At 38.8% G+C, this 25922-nt stretch overlaps 1 protein-coding gene across 3 annotated transcripts in view; it reads left to right on the top strand.

Moving 5' to 3' along the window:
• The window catches only part of LOC308399183 (BMP/retinoic acid-inducible neural-specific protein 3-like), a 68210-nt gene that overhangs the window by 34268 nt on the left and 8020 nt on the right, over nt 1-25922 (top strand). For all 3 annotated transcript variants that reach the window (XR_013972084.1, XM_080886248.1, XM_080886249.1), the window contains exons 3-7: nt 9912-10102; nt 12572-12762; nt 18634-18739; nt 18916-19152; nt 23600-23822. Coding sequence is in view for 2 of the 3 variants with exons in the window: in XM_080886248.1 (XP_080742374.1) it covers nt 9912-10102; nt 12572-12762; nt 18634-18739; nt 18916-19152; nt 23600-23822 (948 nt within the window). In the remaining variant the exon portion in view is untranslated. The remainder of the gene's footprint in view (nt 1-9911; nt 10103-12571; nt 12763-18633; nt 18740-18915; nt 19153-23599; nt 23823-25922) is intronic.

Here is a 25922-nt window from a genome sequence, read left to right as displayed (position 1 = left end):
TCTACCACTCCTAAAGCTGCTGTCAACATAGATATTGAAGTCACCAACAACACATAATTGCTTCACACTTTAAATTAAGGACACATAATTAAACTACCACAACAGTTTTCAGTGGAATTAATTAGAGCACAGATAGCATCAATGTGTCTTTGAGCGCCACTGTATATTAACGAATAGTAGACTAAAACAATGGGATTCTTCTAATTATTCCTAATTTATTTATTCAACATGCCAGAGTACTTATGATGCACCCATTCTTTGTGTTCAACTTGATCACAACAAAGCGGCTTACGGTTTGATATAAGAGGCACTTCAGCTACAATGAACAACAGCAGAGTTCCTAAACCACAAGGGAGACTGCAGGTGCTCTGAAGAGGGTTGAGGTGAGTGTTTTAGAGCAAACTCCCTCAGCGCTGCTTCTCAACATCCCACTGCTACATTCTAACTGATGTTCTCTGTCTTATCTCCTCTCCTGAAATCCCCTTAGAGGTTTTGACAACTCCAAGTTCTCCCATGAGGTAAATAATCTGGTAAAAGAACCATAATAAATAGTAGGCCTTTAAAGACTCTTCCCTTTGATTGTCTTGGAAAAAGTGTTGCTCTCTTGGCACTTGGTTGTTTTGGAAGTGAAATAAAAAACATTTCACAATTATATAAATCAGTAGAAATCGTAAAAGTATTAAAGAGACAATGATCCCACTGTAAATGGACAAAATACAGGCTCATTTGCTTTAATTCTTTTTCTCATTGTCATTGTCATTCCTTTAGTGCCATCATGACTTTGACGTTTACAGTTTCGAGTGAAATATCTCTGTGACTTACAGCTGGCTTACCATTTAGCTCAAAGCAGTGTGAGAACAGCACAGCCTCACCCAACCATTGCAGTCACAGCATCAGACTATAAGTCCTGTTGAAATAAATTCACCCTGATTGTGTTGCTATGTCACATTAAAGTTATGTTTTCTTGGATGCATTTAAAAAATTATAGAAGATAGTGAAGAGCCACAGTATCTTCTAATGTATTGATACATTAATCACAATACAACACTGTCTCACCTGTTTCTCTTTTGAATATTGGAAACTGTCCTCTATCATGTGAGAAGCTTTCACCAGTAAGTGTTTTTCACCATCGTGCTACATTCGTAAGTAAATGTGGCTTTCGCTTGTGTTTGTTGCCAGTGATAATTTTTGACAGTCCTTTTTTAGTTGAAAGACACGCTGCTTAGCGCCGACTGCTGGGCAGAGGTGATTGAAAGTGACAATATTATTTTCTGGTCTGCTCTTCCACATGTGTAGTTCAGATTTCTGCTAAATCCTAATAAATGCTCAATGACAGGAGAAGATGAATTACCAGAATCGGTGGCTCGAGTTACAGTGTTTGAGCTGGCTCAGCAGTGATGGAGTAATGAATTCACACCACGTTATGCCTCTACTCAATTTCCCACTTTTCTTACTGATTGAATTTGAAAGATTTTTTAACAAGTTCTGCAAAGGAAATGAAAGAGGCTTTGTGTTTTTGTGGGTGTGCAAGTGTGTGTGATTGTTTGCTTTGGGGATTCACTGGAGAGCATCCCCACTGCTTCCAATGCAAACACAATGTGGGCCTTCTGCCTTAGCCACCTGTTCATGGCGAACACTGCCAAGAGGAAAGCTGCCAAATTCACCAGGGTGAAGGTAGGAGTGCTGACATGCATTTGGCCTTACTCTGAACCTCTTGCGTCTAGAAAATCCATGCGGTTATTTTTTGTGTTTTAAGATTTCAATAAAATTACAATTTAACTGTGAATTGATTGAATTGATTATGCTGATTAAAGGTTGTAAAACCACTTACACTCATGAAAAAAGCCCACCTTTCTTAAATCCTAAAGGTTTATGTTTCAGGACAATAAAAACAGTCTGGTCCTTTCGGCAGCTTCCTGGTCTGGAGTATTCAGGTGTTTGTTAGCTCAATGCCACAGACAAAAGCAATTGTCGCCGGCCATCAAGGCGAGGGATATAGGATCATTTTCAAACAGTTGGAAGTCCATTATTCTATAGAGAGGAAGATTATCCAGAAGTGGAAAACTTTCAAAACAGTTGGCAATCTTCCCAGAAGTGAACATTCTAACAAATTCACCCCAAGGTCAGACTTTATAATGCTGAGAGAAACTGCAAAAACCCAAGAGCTACAGCTCAGACTCTGCAGACCTCAGTTAGCATGTTTATGACAGTGATATTAGAACAAGACTGAACAAGTATGGCTTGTTTGGAAGGGTTGCAGGAGAAAGCCTCTTCTTACTAAAAAGCCTCTTCTTACTGGCAGCACAGCTTATGTTAAGTTGTTAACAAACCACAAGGCTTCTAGAACAATGTCCTCCGAAAAGATGAGACAAAAGTGGAGCTGTTTTGCTAAAATGCACAGTATAACATTTGACAAAAACCAAACACCACATGATCTTGGCACCTTTCAGTCATTGGGGCAACAGTGTAAACCAAAATATTCAGTAGTCTAATGTAATACAAGGTCAACTCTCTAAAAGCTAAAGCTTGGTCAAAAAAAAAGCAAACCTACAATAGAATGACCAAAAAAGAAAATATTCAAGGTGCTGCAATGGTCAAAGTAAAGACCTGAAACTGATTGAAATGCTGTGGCTGTTTCTTAAGAGAGCTGTGCATAAATGAATGCTTGCACACCTCAAAGAACCTAACACTGAAAGATGAGTGGCCCAAAATTACTCCACACTACTGTGAGAAACTGATAAATTCATATGGGAACGTTATTGCAGTTATTAGTTATTATTACTAGACCTATTGCTGCTGAAGGTGCCTCTATAAACTATTAAATGATGGGGTATATTAAGCTTCACACAATGCTTCTGGATTTTGGCTTAGTGTTTTTTTTTTTGTGTGTGTGAAGTAATGACATGGTGTGATATGTCATGTTAGGCTGTTCGTCTCAGGTTGTATTTACCTAATTGTAAGACCTGGTAGGGATGTTACTGAACTGCAGTTTTGTGTAGCTGATATTTGACATTTTTGTGTTCTTTTTAAGTCTGGGGTGGTTTAGAAGTTGGAGTGCAATCATCCCTCTAATTTGTAGTTGAGCAGTACAAAATTAACAACACATGGAAGTATTTTAGTTTAGTAAAAGTGCATCAGTTGTTGAGTCCTTTATATTTATCCAGGACTTCAGAGTAGACTGAATGTTTATGAACTCAAAATATCATTTTGGATTGCCTCATCAAATATCCTCACACAAAGACAACAAAAAAAAGAAAATATCAACAAAAACAGAAATGTACACATGCCCTGAGAAAAAACACACTTTAATTATTCCACTTACCCACTCAGTGGAGATAAAAGAGAGAATAATATTCATATGAAGGCAGAGTAATAATGATTCTTCTAGTTTAAACAGCTAATAGCTGAAGGGACAAAAGATCTCAAGTATTGGTTAACTGTAGGCATGCATATCCTGCATGCTGATTAAAGTAAAAGAAATATCATGTGCAAAGGCAGTAGCGGCTTGTATAAAGTTATCTTAGTGGCTTTTACCCTAAAACGATGGTCAGGAACATTCAGATTACTGCCAGTGATCTTCTGACAGACTCACTGTCCATTTTGTTAACCATACTAAGGCTATCGAGGCAACAGACGAGCACAAAGGAATGTAGCACAATGGTCAAAAACACTTAGTGGTGAAAGCTCCTGACATGATAGAGGACAGTTTCCAATATTCAAAAGAGAAACAGGTGAGACAGTGTTGTATTGTGATTATTGTATCAATACATTAGAAGATACTGTGGCTCTTCACTATCTTCTATAATTTTTTAAATGCATCCAAGAAAACATAACTTTAATGTGACATAGCAACACAATCAGGGTGAATTTATTTCAACAGGACTTATAGTCTGATGCTGTGACTGCAATGGTTGGGTGAGGCTGTGCTGTCCTCACACTGCTTTGAGCTAAATGGTAATGTCAGCGCTGATGCTAATAACCTACGTTTCTATTTAGCAGGTGTAACGCATGTCAAGTGCCACAGTGCTGTGTGTTCATTGCAAATTAGCCTAAAACAAACTGCGGCTGGAACCAAGCAATCTGAATAAAATATCTGACAAGCCAGCTGTAAGTCACAGAGATATTTCACTCGAAACTGTAAACGTCAAAGTCATGATGGCACTAAAGGAATGACAATGAGAAAAAAATTAAAGCAACACTTAACTCACAGCCTTTCCACAGCAGCTAACAATATCATCTACAACCGGACAATGTTTCATCGCCATATCACTGAAGATCTACGGTATCCATACGAACATCAGAATGCAGAGATGGTCCAGCTGAAACAGGACCTTTTGGCGTTTGAAAGGAGGAAAAAAAAATCAACAACTTGGCAGTAATGGTGTTAAGAGAGTTGAAACTGATGAAACTGATGTACCCCTGCAAAAAGAAGAAATGAAATTGATAATAATAATGACTTAGCTGGGTGTAGAGAGGACTGCAGCCCCTAAAATCAACTCTGTAGTGAAACCCATTTCATTTTATCCTTTCCCTGCAGGATGAACCATTTGGCCTATTGGGGGTTTAAGATAAGACAGGCCTAGCTTATCACAGTCAACGATAACTGAAGAAACGAATAACAGCGGGGGATTTTCGAATACTCTTCCTGTACCTGTAACTCCCCCCGCCTCCCCCCTTTCTATTTCTCTTTTTTTTTGGTCCCACAGAACGTGCTGTGGCTTTGAAGTAGTGCTTTCACACTGCAAAGTGGAACTCAAGAGACATAGTGTCCCATTTGAAGAGGTCATTTATTTGTACGGCATGAAATGAGGTGAAGATTAATAGCTACACTAGATATATCTGAGCAAGAGATTAGTCAAAGCCTTTGTCTGAATACTACAGTGTCAGCAAAAAGGTCAACTGGTACCACATATCCATTTAACATCATTATGTTTACTTCGCACACTGCCCTCAATTTCTGCTTAATTTTGTGCGAATCAGTCTCGCTTTATAGTTCTATAACAGAAAAGGAAAATGATATGTGTTGTTTATAATCTGTGTCACCAGCTTGCTCTAACTTTTGTATGCAGCAGCCTGAGTTCTTGGCGATTTACTCTTTGTATCATTTAAACATCTGTGTGTTGGAGCTTTCCTCATTACTCCTGGTTTAATGTGATATATACCCTTTCAAAAGGCCACACTCCCTCCATCCATCATCTGCAGCCAAGGTTGTTCAACCCATTCTGATTACAGCAGTCAAGCTTTTACTCAGAAGACAGAAAAGTGCAACATTTGACTGATTGGACAATGCAGCTCACAAACATTTACTAAATGTTTGTTATTTCCTGCCACACAGTGAAGTCTGACAAAAATAATCCATCACTCGGGACAGTCGCATTCATTTCTGCATGGCTCATTTGTGCTTTTGATGCTCACGCTGCATCAGGATGTAACCCATCATAAAAAAGTTTTAAATGAATAGAGTGCTCTCCAAAACAGGCAGAAGGGTTTTTTTGAAGAACATTTTTCCCGTTACTTTCTTCTCACATGAGCGTGATTATGTGAGTAAATTGGGAGCAGCGCCAAGCAGAAATTGGCACCACACTCTGGTACCCTCCAAGAGAAATTTCAAAGTAATCATAGTCTATCTGTTATAATTACAGCTGTGATATCTGTCTGTGACTTCATAAATGTCTCTTTAGAAATTCATTGCAATGTAGATTTGCAAGGAAAGAGCGAAAAAAATCTATCTTCAGCAGTTCTTGGCTTAATAACTAAGTTTTACATTTTTTTTAAACATCAAAAACATTGAACGGCTTTAAAAAGGAAACAGCCTTCATTTAGCAAAATGGCAAACTAGGTTATTTCTCTGTAGGCGGGATGTCTTTTTCATGTTTATCTGTTCTTTTTTTATCTATGTCATGATAATATTAATACAAGTCCAATCATAAATTAAATATCTGTGTTTTATACTTAATCTAACTGTCAGGAAAACTGTAACAGAAAAAAGTTTTTGTTTTTTTTAAAAAGCCTTCAAATTGAAAATGTCAAAATGCTGCTCTGCTTCCTGAAGCTGATTTGTTTGTCATAAACAGAAAGTAAAAGATAAAGTAAATTAAAGTAATATTGATTTTGTGAAGTTATGGAAAAATATATTAATGTGGGGTGGACAGCAATTGAACAAGAAAAAGCATCCATCCATCCATTTTCTTCCGCTTATCCGGGGCTGGGTCACAGTTGCAGCAGCCTAAGCAGCCTCCTCCAGCTTGTTTTGGGGACCACCAAGGCGTTCCCAGGCCAGCCGAGAGATATAATCTCTTCAGCGTGTCCTGGGTCTGCTCTGGTGCCTCCTCCAGGTGGGACATGCCCAGAACACCTGACCCAGGAGGCGCCCAGGAGGTATCCTTGTCAGATGCCTTGACCATCTCAACTGGCTCCTTTCGATGTGAAGGAGCAGCGGCTCTACTCTGAGCCCTTCCCGGATGGCCATACTTCTCACCCTATCTCTAAGGGAGAGGCCAGCCACCCTTCGGAGGAAGCCCATTTCCGCCGCTGGTATCCGCGATTTCGTTCTTTCGGTCACTATAGGTGAGGGTAGGGACGTAGATCGACTGGTAAATTCATTCAAAAAGTCATGCATGTTGCTGTTGATGTTAACCCCACAACTGCCACTGCTTTTAAAGAAAACAATGAAGGAGCATCCACTGCAGTTTAATCTCTCTGATTAGACAGTTTCCACAATAAAAGAAGAACAACATAACAGCAAAATCAAATCAACAACAGCTAACAAAACAGCTGTCAGGTATTGTTGGATAGATTTTATAGTAACACCTTTTTCAACATTTAGCTTGTTGAGTTGTCAGTGGATTTTATAAGCAGTTCTCTTAAAAAATCCCAACACAAAATGAAAGGTAACTAAGATTATCATCTAAATTTTACAAAATCTGATTGGTAGGTGGAAAGAAATAATAATAATTTTCATGAAGTCCCAGAAAATTTAATGTGAGCAGCACCAGCATAGATACTGAAGTTGGTTGAAGTAACTGTTGCCACCCTCGTGTTATATCTTTTGGGCCTTTAAACATCGATACAGATTAGGAATCCCTGAGCTCAGCACTCACTTCTAAGCGCTTCTTTCCTGTATAGTGACCCTGTGTTTTGATCTTCGGCTACCTTAGTCGCATGGAGTTAGGCCACGGGTTCTCTTATCCTGTTTGTTATGACAGCAGGGTAGCAATGGTCAGAGTACAACTTGAAGCCTTGCCTGAAAGTCTGCAAGTAGCAGTGCTTTTATCAAAGTTAGCAGACTTTTTTCTCCCTGTTGGAGATACTGAAATAAAAAACCTTCCACCTGAGCTCAGTGGGTACACAGCATATGTTGCAACAGTACCCTATAGGTTTGAGAGCGTGAACCCGCAGACACACTTTTCTATTGATACTTTGATCAAAAGACCGAGTCAATATATGGTGAATGAGTGCGTATAAGCAAAGTTTTTTATTTGTTGTTCACCCATGTGTGCAGTCAGCTTTTCAGTCATTTCCTGTGCCATGCTTTAGTTTACGAGCCGTGAATGTTGTGTATTGTAGGCTTTGGGCTTTTTATGTCAGAGCACAAGCCTGTGAGGAGCCTCAGAAGTTATTTAGTTTTATCTCTTTGGTTTCTTTGGTGATTAACTTCACATTTGTGAGGCTTTTTCAAAGCAGTAAATAGTGTCTTGGGTCAAAACCACACTGATAAGAAAAACTTTGTGCTATCAGTTAGACTGATATTGGCAGCCGACATTTGTATTTCAGTTTTGGCAGTTGCCATCATGTTGATGAGGGGGGAAAAAAGAAATAGTGGATTACAAATTTTACATACTGCATTTGTATGTGCTTTAGTGACTTGATTGATATATTTCTTTATTCTTACTGCTTTTTACACTTCTATACAAGGTGACCGTGAGTACTTTGAAAGGTGCCTAAAATAAAATGCATGATTATTATCACTTTATGTTTTGTTATGACTTGGTTCTTAATCAAAACAAATATATTGGGTAGCAAAATTAAAATGCATTATAGCAAAACTCCAAGGAGATCTTTTTACACGAAGGATACCATGCGAAGTTCTCTTCTCACAACACAGTGTTCTCAGCCAGTACTTTTTTGCCACATGCTAGACAAACAAAGCACACAAGAGGCTACATTTGATTCACTGAGGCTCACTCTGTTGAGAAAAGTGTGTAAGTGCAACTAACGTAAACAGTACTATGTGTGAAGGACGCTTCATGTGGAAATTTATCATCCTTGAACTTTATGGTAACAGAATAACTTTGTGTGAAGTCAAAGCACTGCCAAATGGAATCCCAGTACAAAGAGCTGTGCCTCGGGCAAATGTTGCACACAAATACTTGGAAAATGCATGCAGGGTGCAAGGTTGGTCTTTATTGATTGAACATCTGTATCCTTTAGTTGGTTGCGTCTCACTCCGCTTCAGTTTATCGTGCTGTCTTTGACATACGGTATCTATTTTTCCTCTTGTGATGTCCTTGCTGTGTTTTCACATGGAAGTCGATGAAGTCTCTGCAGCATATAGGCTGTATGGAGGAGAGAGGTGGTAAGATGGTTCTGCTTTATAGTATTATTCATTTTTCTTTCTTGAATTATTATCGTCTGTCAAGTGCAATCCTACACGAATATGTTCATACATATTCTAGTAAATAACAAGTATTAATATACAGTAAATGCATCACATAAGCTACACTTGACGTGAAAATAATTTGAAGGAAATGACAGAGAGGAAGAATCTGAAGACGTAACAAAGGCTCAGAGTCTTTTCTTTAGGCTCATCTCACTTTGTTTTCTTTTTCAATATAGAAAACATCCATTATTGTTTCTTTTACTGCCTTGTACCTTGTCCATTTTGATGTATATCTCTGTAATGATAGGGTTATTAAAGAAAACAGCTGGAAGCTGCGTAGTTGGAGCACATTTTTATCCCATGTGGCAGTCGTGGTTTCAGTTGATAGCAGATTTTTCTCTGGATGTTATTTCTAAAGAAATTCTTGTGAATTCATTCATTCTTTTGTTTCTCACTCTTTCTCTGAGCTGCACCTTAATTCAGGCTGCGTCAGCATGGTTGAGAGGTTTTGAACACTGTCATAGCACACAACATAATAACGTAAATGCAATGCACTACTCTTTCTTTCACTATTTCTCTGTCTTTGCTGTTTCTGTCTCTTCGTGTAATTTATTCAGCTCAGTTTTAGGCAGAAGATCTATCTGTATGATGTCACTGTATCTCTAATATGCAAACGTGGTCAACTCTTTTACCTTAGAAGAAGTGATGCCATAATGACTACTTTAAGCCATGTTTTTCCACTCCTAATTGTTTATTCTATAATGTTGCTGTGACGTTTTGGATCAACTGAAGGCTTTTCAAGGAGTTTTATAGCATGAAGTTTCCATATATCACATTGCTAAGTGTAGCAACAGTTCAAATCAAAGCAATTCAATTTGCCATTATGTAAAAAGGCCAGAATACAGAGAAAATACTAAAGAACCTGTAATAAGTGATTATGACATATTTTAGCTGCATAAATGATTGAAAGTCACGTGAACTTTTCTTTTAAATGAAGATTACTTTTACATGTAGTGTTAATCAACAAAATATAATCTGTCTATACTCTTCTATATGTGCTTTTTTCTTTCTCTTTGCTAAGCTGCTGTCTTCTTCTTTGCTGGTGCATTTCTGCATATCTTGGCACATTATTTTCATCTGTTAATCGGTGTGAACCAGTGAGCACGTCTGCTTCAGAACTACAAGCTGTTTGCTATAAGTCTAAAGTTGCGCAAATCTTGTTTTCATTTGTTTTCAGGTAATCTTATTTTCTCTTATCACTTAGAAACCCTAATCTAGTGGATATTAATAATAATCACTTCTCATTTTCCAGGGAGTTTGGAAGATGGAAGGTGAACAACTTGGCGGTGGAAAGGAGAGATTTTCTGGAGTCTCCGTTACCTCTTACTCCTGAGTTCATCAGGAACATCCGACTCTTGGGCCGCAGGCCCACCACCCAGATGATCACTGACAGCCTGATCAGGAAGTATGGGACTCACTTCCTGTTGTCAGCTACCCTGGGAGGTAACAATTATTAACCATCCTCTATCGATTGTTTTACGATTCACTGTTGTTTCCTCGGGCAGTTCAGGACCACCATGTAGCTGCTGTTTTTAGATTAGATCACACTTTGGAAGAACTGTTGAAACTATGTGTATGTGCACATTTCCATTTTTGCCATGAACTTCAGACAAAATAAGAAATAAAATTGAAGTTGAAGGGTCAAAATGACACACTGGAGCAAAACAGATTTAACAGATGAAATTACAGTTTTTGGTAAGCGTTCTTCTATGAAATCTGTTGCTGGCAGATCTTATCAGCAGTAACTACCTATTTAGATATTCAGCTAGGCAGTTTTGCTCAACTCACAGCTCTGATCCTGATTTTCATATCTCTGACATGCTTTCAGAGCTAAATAATGAATGATGCAAAAAGACTTTGGTCCCAGGTCAGCACCTGCAAATGACTAATAGAAATAAAAGAGCAATGTTGCTACTCCAGCGTAGAACTACTTAGCCCATATATTACAGCTTAGAATAAACAGGGAAATGTGCTTTAAGGAACTAGTTCTCACTCAGGTGATCTGGGGTTAAATAAAGTATGCAATTTGTGGTAAAAGCTTTTAAAATTTGGTTTTCCAGGTGGTCTGTATGGAAAACAGATGGACGGGACATAATAATGCAATACACTCAGAGTAACCGAAAAACACATCACAGTGGAATTATATGCCACTAGCAGCTCAGAAAATTGGTCTCCAGAGATGTATGAATACATGTAAAAGCCTGTGTATCGTGAACCTGCCACTCCCACTCCCAGTCACAGCCACGGTACTTTTGATTTTCTACCGGCTGATGAATGGATAAGCACTAATAGTTCTCTGACTCAAGAGACGAAAAAAAAAAAAGTCATTTAAGATGCTGGAGAGTCCCGGGCAAGTCTTGAAAAGCACATTTGCTTTTTACAAAACAACACATGTCAATTACTTTAGACGCAACTCCTGGCTTTGAAAAGGTCGCTGTTGTGAGTAGATGCATAAAATGCAACCCTCCCAGCTACCAGAGCTGATGCAGCCCTGCACTCTGGCTCTCAGCCAGGACTGAGTGGTATGAAGAGAGGAGAATGAGGAGTTTGCCTTGGATCTTTGCCAGTGATATGCCTCTGTGGTTCTGAATGGATAGCCTCTGTGTTCGGAAACATATGGACTTAATGAAATTAATAAATAGATTGCAATATTAAGAGCTTGCCCTTCAGCAGCTGAGTAAGAAAGGCAGTGGGCAGAAAATGGCCCTGAAGCATTAGCACTGCATTATGATGAGAAATATGATGTGCAGTGTCTTGGGAACTCTCAGAGCTCCAAGTGTGCTGCATCACAGCTCCTAGACTTATGAAGTCCTGATTGCAGTGATCAGTGCCGTCTGATTCGGGGTGACGTGACTTATCCTAATTATGGTCAAGTGTCTTTATGCTTCAGAGGCGCCTGCTGTCGCTGTGCTCACAACCACCTGGAGTTTGGTGCATGTATCTCTCAGCAGGTTTTAAAGTACCCTATCAATTGAAAGACCATTTGCATCAATGCTAGCTAATAAAGCAATCATGAAAGGATTAGCTGAGGTACAAGATCAGCTCCTAAAGTTTGAATGAAGTAGTTGACCTCAGTGACACTTAATGCATTTAGCTACATATGTGGAAGAGCTTGCACATGATCTTCATCTGTATTTGCAGGCATGCTTGCTTTAGCTTACATGCGCTTGAAGAAAGGCAGCACTGGGTGGATTTTATTCAAACAATCATTTATTCTTGGTGTTTTTGATAATATTTGTCCAGAGTTCTTTACACAGAGGTTATTAGAGGCAACAGAGAGGTTTGGGGAAGGTCTCATTTTGAAGCTCTGCTGCAAAATATTGTGACACTAGAAATAAATGCCTTCGGGAAAAGTTGAATCCTAGAATGCATTTATTTATTTCATGTTCTAAGTGTCTTTTAAAGACCACCTATGTAACATTATGCGGGAAAACATCTATAACATTCTAGTTCTATATGCTTCAAATGCTGCTGACATTTTCCCCTTTTCAAAATTTCAAATAATGTCAACTTTAGGTTGTTTAGTGGTGCTGGTTTAGCTCACCTGGTGGATGTGTGTTCTTTCTGTCTACCGAGCCTGTCCTGTCCTAATGAAGGCTAAAAATCCCTCAAAATACTTTATGGGAAATTTTCTTTTTTCAGTTAATTAAAAAAAATCTATTAACATGCATAATGAGCTTTGGTCAGGTATGACAAAATGCAAGTGAAAAGATCTGAGCTCCACGATAAAGAAAAGCAACTAAAAAAAAAAACCCAAACAAGTCAGGGTCAGAGCTACTGACCCTGACTTTATGTTAAAAAAAAAAATTGAAGGGCCTTAATTTCAATAAGCAATGTGAACTCTCTATTCCCTTTTCTAAAACTCCGAGCGCCATTTGAAAACAATTAAATTTGATTATCTTTTAATTGCAGGAGAAGAGGCCTTAACCATATTTGTGGATAAGCGAAAACTGAGTAAGAAAGCAGAGGTGAGCGATTACTCGGGCAACTCTTCCACTGTGACTCTGGAAGCTCTGCACCAGCTGGCTGCCTCCTACTTCATCGACAGGGAGAGCACTCTGCGCAAGCTGCACCACATCCAGATCGCCTCCACTGCAATCAAGGTATCTTTGTGTGCTTGTTATGAGTTATATAGGGACATATTTAACTTTACACATTATTAAAGCTTCTATCTAGTTCAGTTTTTATCCATCAGTCAAATCACAATGACAGTAAACTGACATGGTTATACTATAATCTAAGGCTAGAACACTTGTGCTCTCAGTAGATCACTCTCTCTCCTTCTCAACTTGGAACATTATTTCACTTCTGCTGCATACTTGGAGCTAAATCAGACTCCTCTTATATATAGTGCCTAAAAATGTATTAGAGCCCCACCCAATGTAAGATTTATGCCAAAGCTGCACTAAAATAACACACTTGGTAATTACCAAAATAATATTTCTCGTGTCTGTAATGGTTCATCCATTAGCATGAGTAAGTTCTTTAATCAAAATAATATTTCTGATGCTAAACTACAATTAGTGTTGTTATTCATGAATTTTCAAGTTTTGCAAACAATGAGAAACAATACTAAAGTACATCATCATTTTGTGATAAACCTGTCAAATTACAGTTATTTACTTTCAACAGATAAAAAAAAATCACCAGTTGAATGATTTCATTTTTTATATCAAATTTGGGTATAAAAATATGAATTCAGTTCAGTGAATTGAGTAATTTTTGTGTTAATACTACGACAGACAGACAGACAGACAAGGATTGTTTTCTCATTGCAAACATCAAACTATGTCCAACAAACCTTCCTTTGTATTGCTTCTGCATTACAAGGTTCATTTTCATGAAAACACAGGTAGAAGTGGGTGGGAAAACTGTTGCCATTTAGCACTAGAACCCACTGGAACCACCATGGGGGTCATTTTAACCACCTGCCGCAGCAGTGTCAAAACTGGACATAAAAGGAATTTAAGATTCATTTCATGTGATTGAATTATGTTGCAGTTGCTTTAGACTTTCATGAGGAATGGGAAATGCAGAAATTCAAAACTTCTACTTCAACAAACAAGATAATTAACACATACCAGTCTTTTAATTGTTGTAACTGATGAGTGTGTAAAACTTTAAAATGAAAATGGGTTTTTAGCAATGAGTGCTAGCTTTTTACTGAATAGACTGAACATGACACACATATTAAAATTCATCAAGAAAGTAACTAATGCTTTCTAATTGTTTGAAGAAGAACACTAAGAGTTGCACCACTGCCACACACTTTCCCATCCACAGCTTCCAGCTCTTCAGCTTTGCTCCTCATGGCTATGATTCCCACACAAATCAACTACACTATATGTTTCCACCCTCTGGGAACTATGCTTGGGTCAGCTATAGCTTTGCCCTGAAACTTGACACTGATTCAAAACTCACCAGCAAGACTATCTCTGAATGGCTCAAAAAAAAAAAAAAAAAAAAACTAGCCTAATCAAATACCAGAAATAAATCTGAGATGTTTTGACATAAACTTAACCACACTCAACAGCCCTCCAATGCAGCTGAATTAAAACAAACACTTTTTCATAGCTCCGTATTATCTATTAATCAAATCAAGCTCTTTTTGGCTCATAGTTTTAAATTGTGTCTAAACAACTACAGTTGCTAGGCAACAAGACAAGACAATTGTTAACATAGGAAATGATTATACATGATAATACATCTAATATGCGCGATAGCAAAAAGTAGGTTTATTCCTGCAATTCTCAAAAAGATAAACATAAAAACATCTCTTAAATTTTAAAGACCAGTACTAAATGAAAAGCATTAAAAATATATTGCCTAGTTGCATATAACTGTTATTATTCTATAAATGATGAATAAAAGTTTTCCTCTTATGAGCTATCAGAGATCTATAATTTTTAATTTCAACCTTTTAGCTTTTGAAAACTGGTAAAAATGGTTGTGGGTGCAGTACTGTTTCCTTTGTTAACGCTTTCCCTTGTTAAAACACGGCGATAACGCCAATGAAAATAAAGCAGAAGATTATACTTTTTATCCTCCCGCTTGTGATGAGATACGATCTTCAGCTGCAAGCACATCCGAGTCTGGAGGAAGCTCCGTGATGAGCACATATGGTGAGGGAAAGATAAATGAGCCTTGTGAAACACGCCTCACGACAGTTTTCTGCCTCCAGTTGTCACCTTCAGGTAGCATGGGGTTAATAGGGTGACAGAGGGAGGGATGACCCTTCTTTTCTACCTTTTTCATTTCTCGGTACACAGCGGCGGTGGTCCTGTGAAGTGACGCTTTCTTTGCTGTAGCAGAACATGAATCAGATCCCCCCTACTTATATCAAAGCTCTGTCCTCTCGCTACATTGTGTTCGGGGAGGATTGGATATTTCTTTCTGCAGATCAGGCAGGCACATGTGAGGTGGAGAGGCAGAAACTTTTGTCTGTTTCATTTCTTGGGAATCAGGGCTTTTTTCAGTTTTTTTTTTTCTTCTGAAGCTACAGACGCGAAGAGAAGACGAGAGAGTGTTGCTTTCATGCTCCAAAGGCAGTCATCTGGTGTAACTGACAGGTGGGAAGTAGTATGAGGAGACATTCACCTCCAACGCTGGTGGGAAGAGAGTCAAAGGAGCGACAGATTCCTCCACACTTGCGCATCATTTCCACAGGGTGTTGACCCGTACAGTAGCAGAACAGACCTGCATGAATTGAACTTGAGGAATGAATGAGAGGGTTGCAGGTGAGGCAAAGGCCCCCTCCGGCGGTCTCCATGCAAAGAGAAATTTGAAGCTCATTTCGAAGAAAAAGCACTTTGCTGTGGTTTGCCGGGGGGGACGACTTTGGAAATCTGGGCTTTATTCAAGAAGTCACAGTGCAGAGGAGAGTCTGATTGGACCAGCTTGTTTGTACAATGAGTAATGACTGCAGTTGTTAGAGAACAGAGGGGAGCAGTTTTGCTACAATTTGAGAATTTCCTAGACTGAATCAATGGTCAGTTCCCCACCTGACTCACACCATATTTGCCAGCCCATCTAAACACAGTGTGCCGGTCACGAAGTAGAAAACAGCAGGATCGTCTGGTTTTGATATTTCCTTCTTGTGGACAGTCAATTTATTGGGCTTTGTGGCTCACATTTGAGTGCGCCCAGTCTTGTGACTCGATCGATTGGTGGCTGAACTATCACAGAGCAGATAGGCAGCTGCTGTGGTCATTTATGATTTCCTTCAAACTAGTTTTTTCTCACAGGATATGTCTAGCATGAAGATACCAAGGAGAAAAATAATAAATCAGTCATAGACATACTGCACACACAGAGCCACAAATTGACACACTCATAAGGGCAGTTGGAGGCAATTGAGAAGGCTGGTTTTTGTTGTTTTTTAGCCCGCACATTTCTGCTGTCTGCAGCGCAGCGGTCACTTCTCTCTCTCTCTCTCTCTTGTTAGGAAAATTTGCATGTATCTCTATTCCTGTTAGGGAATGGATCAATTTATGAAGAGTAGCTTTAGAAAACAGAATTTCTGAGATAAAGTTTGTAATTTTTTAGGATTTGTCAAAAACTAAACAGGAAGTGAGAATGGACCTGAAATCCATCAGGTTAACAGAAACAGCAACTATGAAACAGAGACATCATTTCATAACAGCCAGTCACTAATGCTAACTTAGTCAGATATTAGCTCAGGTTCATGTCATATGTGTGAGTCAGAGTTTTCACACTTTTATTATAATTATTGCCAATAATTATGTGGTAACTGTCATTTTACATCTTAATCAAAAATAATAATTTGCTTTATTATTTTTCTGCTTTTTTTTTTTAAATAAAACTGACATTTGAAAAATGATGAATAACACCAATAATTATATTTTATGAAAAAGTATGCTTGCGTTTACTAATGGATTAACAATGACAGAAACATACAAAATGATTTTGATTATTACTAATGCCGTTCATTTAGGACAGCTTTGGCACAAACCTTGATCTAAGAAATGTGTTAAGCACTGTGTGTGAGGCGGTCCGTCACCGGTCCACGCTGAGAACACTGAAAATTGGCCAATTCAGTTTCCCGGCTGGTCGATCTCCACCATAAATAGCCCTTAAGTGAGCTAAAAACTGGGAAGTCACAGAGATCGGTTCGATGAAATGACAACACTACAGATTAGATCATGCACGGTTAGTGTTTGTGGCCCATGTCACGGAAAATACATAAAACAAATATCAGGATTTGAAAAGGATACTGCAAAAGCAGCATTTTTTAATGCATCCTGCACAGCCGTGTGCAGCTATGTGGCAGAATGTAAGTAGCTACTAGAGGAATCTGAATGCACATGTATTGTTTCCGTTATATTGTTCTGTTTTTCTGGCACACGCCCAAACTCCCACACTCCCTCACTCCTCCACAGACACCTTGCATAAAAGATAAAAAACAAAAATGGAAGGCCTGTTCCTTTTTTTACGTTTGCAGAGACGGTGTCTGCAGCATGCTCACACAACACACACACGCTTATCATTACCTCTCGCGTCTCATGTATCTATTGTAATTGACTTTAGTGGAAGCATTCGTGTACCTGTGGGGTGTCAATTTTCCTCATCTTTAAAAGCGTGTGCCAGCCTGGTCAGCCAGACCACTGCACTAAGGTTATAATTTTAGTTCCTCGCTCCCCCAAAGAAGTTTTTGTCAATCACTCCTAAGCTCACACTTCTTGCTGGACGCTTTAAGGCTAAATGAACAGTTTTCTGGGAGGGTTTTGCAGAATGTTTGTGAATACTGCCACTGGACTATAATTTGAGATGGTAAAGAAAATGGCCAGACAAAGACACACATTTTCCACTTTCATCTTCCACATTTGCTTCCATCCCTCATGTAGTCTTGCGCTGAGGTACAGGTGGCCAATAATGTCCTATTAAGTATTTTTAATATACCAGAATGTATCTACAGTGAATAGCAGCTGCTAAGCAAAGCGGAAATTGAATGCTCTGCTCATCACTCAGTGTTTTGCCATATGGCATATCATATGGCATATCAAATAATTCCTTATATGGATTCAATATTCATGGGGTCTGAAAGCCAGCATTGTATCTCATTTCCTCACAGTCATATCGGCATTAAAATCCCTCATAAGGGAAACAAGGGATTTATAATGTGATATAAATATTATAGTCAGAGAATTGCACTCAAATTATCTTCCATTTTCCTTTTCCCATTCACAGAGGATATTTATTCTTCCTTCCGAATCTTTCTTCTGGATTAGGCTTTTGATTAAAGAGCCCCGTACTGAGTTTTCACTTCTCTCCAGCACCGGCCTGATATTAGTTCCCAAGCCCTTCAGCCCTCTGTGATGGCGCTACCGATCGTCTGACCCTTATTGTCTTGCCTCATCCATCTGTCACTTTACACCAACTGTCCTCTGACAAGCCTGACCAGGACAAATCACTGAACAAAATATGGTGTCCCGCAACCACAAAGAGAGAAAAATGAGAAAGTGTTAGGTGCTCCTCACTATGTCATGGAAAGAAAAAAGGAGAGAGCTGAAATAGGATCTTGTCTTGCAAATGAAGTGAAAACAGAGTCTCTGTTGGAGAGGCTTTGTGACAAAGGTCAATCGAAACATCTTCAATCAGTGGCTGGGGTTGGGGGAAAAAAGGAAAAGTCGACTTCTTGCATAGAAATAAGTGCAACAAAGCACTCTTACAGCAATTTAGAGGAATCAAAATGAGCTTAACCTCGTTTCCATTCCTTTCACATTCACTAGTGCAATCGATTATGGAGGAACTACTTTATTTAATCAGAGGCGAGACAGCCATTTATGTTGCATTAGGTACATTTTCTGTGACCTACTATGCCCCATTTGTGCCTGAAATGTAGAAGTACCTTTAAGCATATTTTTCTATAAAGAAATCTAACTTAATCATGCACTTGTCCTAAAATGGATGCAGTTGGGAATTTATAAATGAGCCTTTAATTTGTTGTTGCCCAGGTGACAGAGACCCGCACAGGTCCTCTTGGATGCAGTAACTATGACAACCTTGATTCTGTGAGCTCGGTGCTGGTTCAGAGCCCTGAAAATAAAGTCCAGCTGCAAGGTTTGTTGAATTTCTACCACTTTTATTGTGACTGTCATGACATTATATATTTTATCTGAAAAGACAGAAGTATGGGGATTTCTAGATTGCATTAAGTGTGTTACACACTCTGGCAGCAGACTGACTCTCCAAGGTCTCAGTTTGATGACAAAACTAAACCCAGCTTTGTTTTACAGGCTTGCAAGTGATCCTTCCAGACTACTTGAGAGAGAGTTTTGTACAGGCGGCTCTCAGCTACATAGCCTGCAATGGAGAGGGTGAGTTTGTCTGCAAGGACAGTGACTGCTGGTGCAGCTGTGACCCCAAGTTCCCAGAGTGCAACTGCCCCTACATGGACATTCAAGCCATGGAGGAGAGCCTGGAAAGAGTCACCGAGACATGGGGCATGCTGTATAAGGAATTTGAAGAATCAGGTGAGGAGGGCCTCTTGATAAAAATGCATTATTGGAGCCTTTCACGTCGCAATCCTCATTTAAATTCAGGAAAATCAGACAGTTTGAATATAAATCATTTATACGAGTGAAAGTAGGGATGATTTCAGCTGTTTTATCTGCACCATTAAATCTGAGTGAGAATTCTCTATGTATGTCCCTCCCTATTCTATGATTTATAGGTAAACTATTATAGTTGACTGAGCACTGGGGATCCTGGCATCCTGTCTGGATATAGCAAATTAACAACGCAACATGACCAGATTAGAAAAAAAAAAAAAATCAACAGCTTTCGGCTCAGGTAGTTTACAATATGTCTGGAGCAGATTAAGCAGCTATAAAACCCATTTATTCTCCGTCCAGCTTTTCATATCACCAGTGAAACAGAGTTTGAATGGAACCTCTAAGCATAATGTTTGGTTATTATTGCTGTGCTCGGTCACCAAGCCTTGGTGATTATTACTCAGATGAAATCAAAATTGATGGGTTTTTTTTTTCTTCCAGTCTTGAGATTTGCCTGAAATATCCCTAAGTGCAATTACTTTCAAACTTTATGTTCTAGTAGCTGGCTGTGAAGCTAGGGCAGGAGCGTGCCCAGAATATAGACACCCACAGGTGTCATAAATGTGTCCTTTAGCAGGGGAAAGTGCCGATTTTTAGCTCGCTGCTTTATCAGCAGAAGCAGAAGTCATAAAGGCTGGCTGTGGCACAGGTGGAAGAGCGGGTTGTCCAATAATTGCAGGTTTGGCAGATTGATCCCCAGCCTCTTCATTTGCTGAAGTGTCCTTCAAAAAGACTGAATGCCAAGAGGAGCACGTTGCATGGCAGCTGAGTATATGAAGCGTAACTGACAGGCATTGTAACGAGCTTTAGAACATGCCTAAATAACTATATAAGTGCAGAACATTTACCATCTAAATCCAACCAAGAATAAAGACTCCTAATTCTGAAACAACAGGTGATAAAAGGATACATTATATATCTATTCTTCTATAACTGCTGGCCTCAGATGATCTTAATTCACATAGTATATGTGCAATTTTGCTGATAACGAGACATTTCTTAACACCAATAAGGCTGTTTACATCATAATTGTTTAATTACAATGCTTTCAGCATCAAATAAAAACTGTTTTTGTCGCAATGCTTTTTCAGATTTTGCTTTCTCAAATTTGAGCCATGATCCACAGAGAGAGAAATATATCTTTCTGCTCCAAAGTGCACCCAATTTTTTTTTGGGCTTTACTGAAAATGATGAAAGGGTGAGAAGTGACTCTGCATAGCACCAGCTGCCAGATGCCGTCCCTATTCAGGTACTCCAAAGTCTACATTTGTAGTCAAAACAGACAAGGCCGCCAAAATGTGTCGACATTAAAAGGCTCCTTGTTTGTTTGCCTCAAACTGCGGAACCAATAGATAAATATCCTACACGAACTAGCCGCTGCAGGAAGTCAATTATGGCAGGAAGCCATAAAGGTTTTCCTTGTTAGCATCCTACACATTATGGACAGAAAACTCACAGTAAGGTCATGCAGAATTTTTTTCATCCAAGCTGTTAATCTGTGTGAAAGTAAAATCCCACAGCTGATACCATACAGTTTTTAGACTTTTCCCACTTAATGGCAACATATCCTTATATTACAGTTTAGGTAAGGCTAACATACAGCCCTGTTTAATACATAGAACCTATATCCATTTAATATAGTCATGATTCTCTAGTAGAAGTCAGTGAATATACTTAGAAGTACTTCCAAAAGTAGCTGTTAGCAAACACGGTTTGCAGCATCTACAAATGCAAGTTTAAAAAAAACAAACAGACAAAACTAGCATAGAAGATAAATATACACACATTCCAGAAATTCTGCTAGCAAGATCTCACTCACAGAGTCTGAAGAAAATTACTGCAGTCTGATCAATACAAGTATGAAATTACTTTTGGAAATCGTGGATGTAATTGTGGATGTGTATTCATTACACAAAAGAGGACAGAGGAAACTAACTTTAAGCATATGCTTTAAATTTCAGTATCCATGATGGCATAGGGATGCATTATAAATGGTAACTGGAACGGTACTAGTTTTTTTCTCTTTTAAACATGTTTTGGCCAACAAATTATATATCTCTAAAATAAACAAAACAAAACAAAAAAACAATAAAATGTCAAAGGTAAAGACATTATGCACCATCTCATTTTTTTCCCCATTTTTCACAGTTGTAATAGATGCACGACAGACCGGACCATGTTTCCATGCTCTTCAGCATACTTTTATTCACCAGTTGCTGTTGTCACACACACACACACACATACACACACGCACACACACACACACAGACAGAGCAGCAGGTTTTCAGCTCTCAGCTGAACTCTTCCACAACAACAACAACAACAGTACAGGATCTAGTTCAGCCTTTAAGCCGACGAGGCATGAGTGCGGATGCCACTCAGGTGCGTCCGCCTCCCCTGCAGCGGCACCGCAGACCACACCCCGCCACAACAGTCTTGACACAATTTTTTGAAAAGAAGAGTGTAAATGAAAAGTTACTTTCAAATACATAATGATTTGATCTACTACTGACCATCTTAGTACAATAAAATATAAATCAGATATCTAGCAGTGTAGCAATGAACTTAGTAAAATGTGTTTTAATGGGTGGCTGTAGCTCAGGTGGCAGAGCAGGTCAGCCACTAATCAGAAGGTCGGTGGTTCGATCCCAGGTCGGTGGTTCGATCCCATGCCATATATCCTTGGGCAAGATACTAACCCCATGTTTGCCTACTGGTGGTGGTCAGAGGGCCCGTTGGCGCCAGTGTCCGGCAGCCTCGCCTCTGTCAGTGCGCCCCAGGGCAGCTGTGGCTACAATGTAGCTTGCCATCACCAGTGTGTGTGAATGACTGAATGTAGTGTGAAGCACTTTGGGGTCCTTAGGGACTAGAAAAGCACTATACAAATACAGGCCATTTAATGTGACTGGTTTTGTCTTTCGCTTTATCTCTTGATTTGTTTTTGTACGACACTTTGGGCAAACTTAAAAATTAAATGCACTAAAAATTGAATTCAATTCATTTTTAGTTATCTAGCCCTAATTCACAACAACAGTCATCTCAAGGCACTTTATATATTGTAAAAAAAACAAAAAAAAACCAGCATACAATATTAGTGAGAAAACCCCAACAATCAGACAAACCCCTGTGAACAAGCACTTGAGCAGCACAGTGGGAAGGAAAAACTCCCTTTTAACAGGAAGAAACCTCCTGCAGAACCAGGCTCAGGGAGGGGTGGCCATCTGCTGCATTCGGGTGGGGGGTGAGGACACAGAGAACAAGTGAGGGAGACAGGAGAAAATACAAACGATGGTAGAGCGAAGACACAGTTTAATGACATGCATTAATTGTCAAGGAACCAAACCAGATCTGGACTCGTGAGACCATGACAGTAATGGTGTATAATCACATGGGGATGGAAGAGACGGGAGTGTAGCACAAGCAAGCCTGCAGTCTGAGAGCAAGATGCTCTGTTGGGATGATAATAATGCTCAATGTCTTAAAGATATGATGCGGCCTGATGTTTTCTGAAATAAAATTAAATATTAATTTGCATGTATAAGGTTTAATTTTATTATATTTTCCACATTCTCCTTTTATTTCAGTGTATTGCTTGTAATGTGCAATTTATTTATGTTTTGATTTTGGGAGAAAAGTCTCATGAAGTCTCACGAATACGATACTCTTGGAGTTACAGGGTCACCAAAGGTATTGCAGGATTGTTTCAAAGATCTTTTTAATACATTTTGACTAAAATAACTTAAATACATGGATGGTTTTACTTTTCCCAACAGTGGTGCCTCCTAAATAAATAATTGCACTACATAGGGTACAGTTAACACCTTTATTATGGACTGCTGTGAACACTGGCTAGGTCTTTGATTTTCTGATTTGGCCCATTTCTTTTGTCTGTACACTTGACTAAAATCTTCAATATATACTGAAATAACTTGGTCATGTTTCATGTTGAAGTAGCAGCTTTTGTTGTTCTTTTCATTTTGCTGTCTTTGTCCTTAATAGTTGAGCTGCATGGCTTAAAAAAAAGGGAGGGGCCTGTCAACCACTAGTGTGGGTCTGTTATCATAACCAAAATATTGTGATCATGTGCTGTCCAACAGTCAATGATTGGTTGTGGATGAAATGAGGATTGAGAGATTTAAATTTTGTGTGTTAAGATAAGCCAGCTTCATAGCGGGCTGACTGCATAATTCAGTCATGACAGTTTTGCTCATTGACCTGAACAAAACTGGTTATTATTTCAGTTATATTTTCATATCCCAGTCCTATTGCCAAGATAAATTCTTAATATTTCTACTTACTTAGTAAGACTGCAATAGTGGTGATGAGTTATGCCTTTTACCTCTTTCTCCTATGTCTGTTGTTGCAGATGAATTCAAGGCCTTCTATGCAAGGCTGCCCCAAAACTATTTCCTGAACATGTCAACCATACAGCACATGTGGTCCCTGGATAGCCTGTTCCAGTGGCGATATGAGCAGCTGGAGAACAGCATGCGGGTCCTCTCCAGACGTGCTGAGAGAGTCATCTTCAAACTCTTCAGTCTCAGTAAAAGATGTCACAGACAGCCCCAAGTACGCATACCAAGAGAACGGTGAGCACAACCACAGTAACACGCATTCTCATGCTCACCATTATTATGTTCACATTAAATCTCAATAATTCTGCACAGCTTCAAAATGTTCTCATAACACAACTCTATATACTGTGGCCTTTTACATTAAAGCGGTGTCTTTTGGTGCAGTGTTCTTGTTTGAGGTTTTCCTCATAGAGGTTGCACATCACAAGTTTACCCTATAGACTAATCCAGACACATTGATTAAAGTAAATAAGTTGCCATTGTAGTTCTGGCATTTAGCCTGCGTACCCTTGCAATTACTTTTTGAATAGGGGGAGATTATGGAATAGATTTTTCTGTGGAATCACTCTTGCACCTGCATTTGCTAAGAATTTTTGTACATCTTGTTGCAGTCATTGAAATGTTGTTAAAACAGATCAGGCATTTTTAAATAGCTTTAATTTTTTATCCAAGGTTTTTACAGCTGCATTTCAAAAGAAAGGAGTTCACATAGCATACATTACTGTAGCATTAAGCTCCTAACTCTGAATCCCCCTGCAATGTTTTTGAAACCAGAGTTTCTTGACTTGTTTCATGTCTGAATGTTGAAAATCTTCATAAAAAATGAATAAAAATCCCTAATTTGTCTAAATACAAAGACAGAATTATGAGGTATAAAGCCTTTTGTTAATTAAAACTTAATTAATGAATTGATTAATTAGCAAGTTAAGCTAATTAAGTGACAACATTACACTTACACATCAGTGTTAAATTTGGTTTTAGGCAAATTAAGTAACACATTCCAAGACTTATTAACGCATTTATTATACATAAATGCTTGTGTGGCAATATTTCGTTAAAAATATAACTATCACTACATTTGTTCCAGAATGTTTTCTGATGTGTGACTTCTGTGGTTCAGTTTAACCTACTTGAATTATTGAGTGATGTGCAAAAGGCACCTGCATTTTTTGAAACAATTACAGACACACACACATAGGTGGATAGCTATGACAACCTAGCATCCACCATCTATGTAGAGATGGGCAAGTAAATGTATATTCCTGTATCCACTATTTGCTTTCAGAGTTGTTTGAGAGTTGTCTTATTTTTGGAGGGAAGCACTTTTTTTTAATTACGTAATATTTTGATGTTTTAATTGTCCAGATTTAGTCACCTAGCTCAGAAGAATGCTATAATGTGTGTTGATTTGACTGTCACTAGCTAATATTTGCTGCGGAGATGCTGTTTTTTGTCTCCTTAATATGAGTTACTTTATAGTTGAAGACTTGGAAGGACAAGCACAGTACACACATAATATATATGTACTTTTGTAGCACAAATACCAAAGTCCCTTTATTCCCTTTAGTTTTTTGAAGCTATGAAGATTTCCCACTCACACAACCACATATTCATTCATTTAATAGCATGTTTTTCCAAGCAGTTTGTAAAAATCTAAAAGTTTGTTAAAAAATTAATCCTTTAATTTAAAAAAATAACGCATTGGCAAACCCTAACATCATGCACCTTAACCATTTGCTGCTGAGAGAGGAAGGTTTTTATTTCTATGGCTTGAGTGTGACAGTCACGGGGGACGAGGCACCAAGCGCAGGACACACAGAGGTAGGATAAGATCCAAAATCTAGTCTTCAGTTCAGACAGCTAGTGAAGGCAGGCAAAAGGTCTCTACAGAGAAAAGTAACAGCAAACACAATTTAATACAAAAGGAAAAAGTACACAGGAAAATATAGATCCACCCAGCGAACACCAGAAGGCTAGAGTACAAGTCATAATGAGGCAGTAACAAGCCACTCAACACTTTTCAAAAAATACAGAGGTGTGTGATTGGCTAATTGGAAACAGGTGTGAGAGATATCACAGGGGAGACCAATTAGGGCAGGGCATATAGTCACAGAGGAGGGAAAACTAACACAGGCTGGAAGTTAAACTGATAATGGTGTAAACAGACCAAAAATTACAAAAGGAAACAGGAAGTTACTCAACAGAAACCCAAAATGAGAATAAAAAGGTAACTTGTCAGTAAAACGTACAGATCTGCCCTTGTAAGTGTTTGAGCTTTTTCTTGGAGGAGACAAATCACACACTAGTCTTTTAAGATTGAAAGAAATCCACATT

The sequence above is a fragment of the Rhamphochromis sp. 'chilingali' genome (genome assembly GCF_963969265.1).
Source record: "Rhamphochromis sp. 'chilingali' genome assembly, chromosome: 7".
NCBI classification, from domain to species: Eukaryota; Metazoa; Chordata; class Actinopteri; order Cichliformes; family Cichlidae; genus Rhamphochromis; species Rhamphochromis sp. 'chilingali'.
This window is presented reverse-complemented; position numbering and strand designations above follow the sequence as displayed.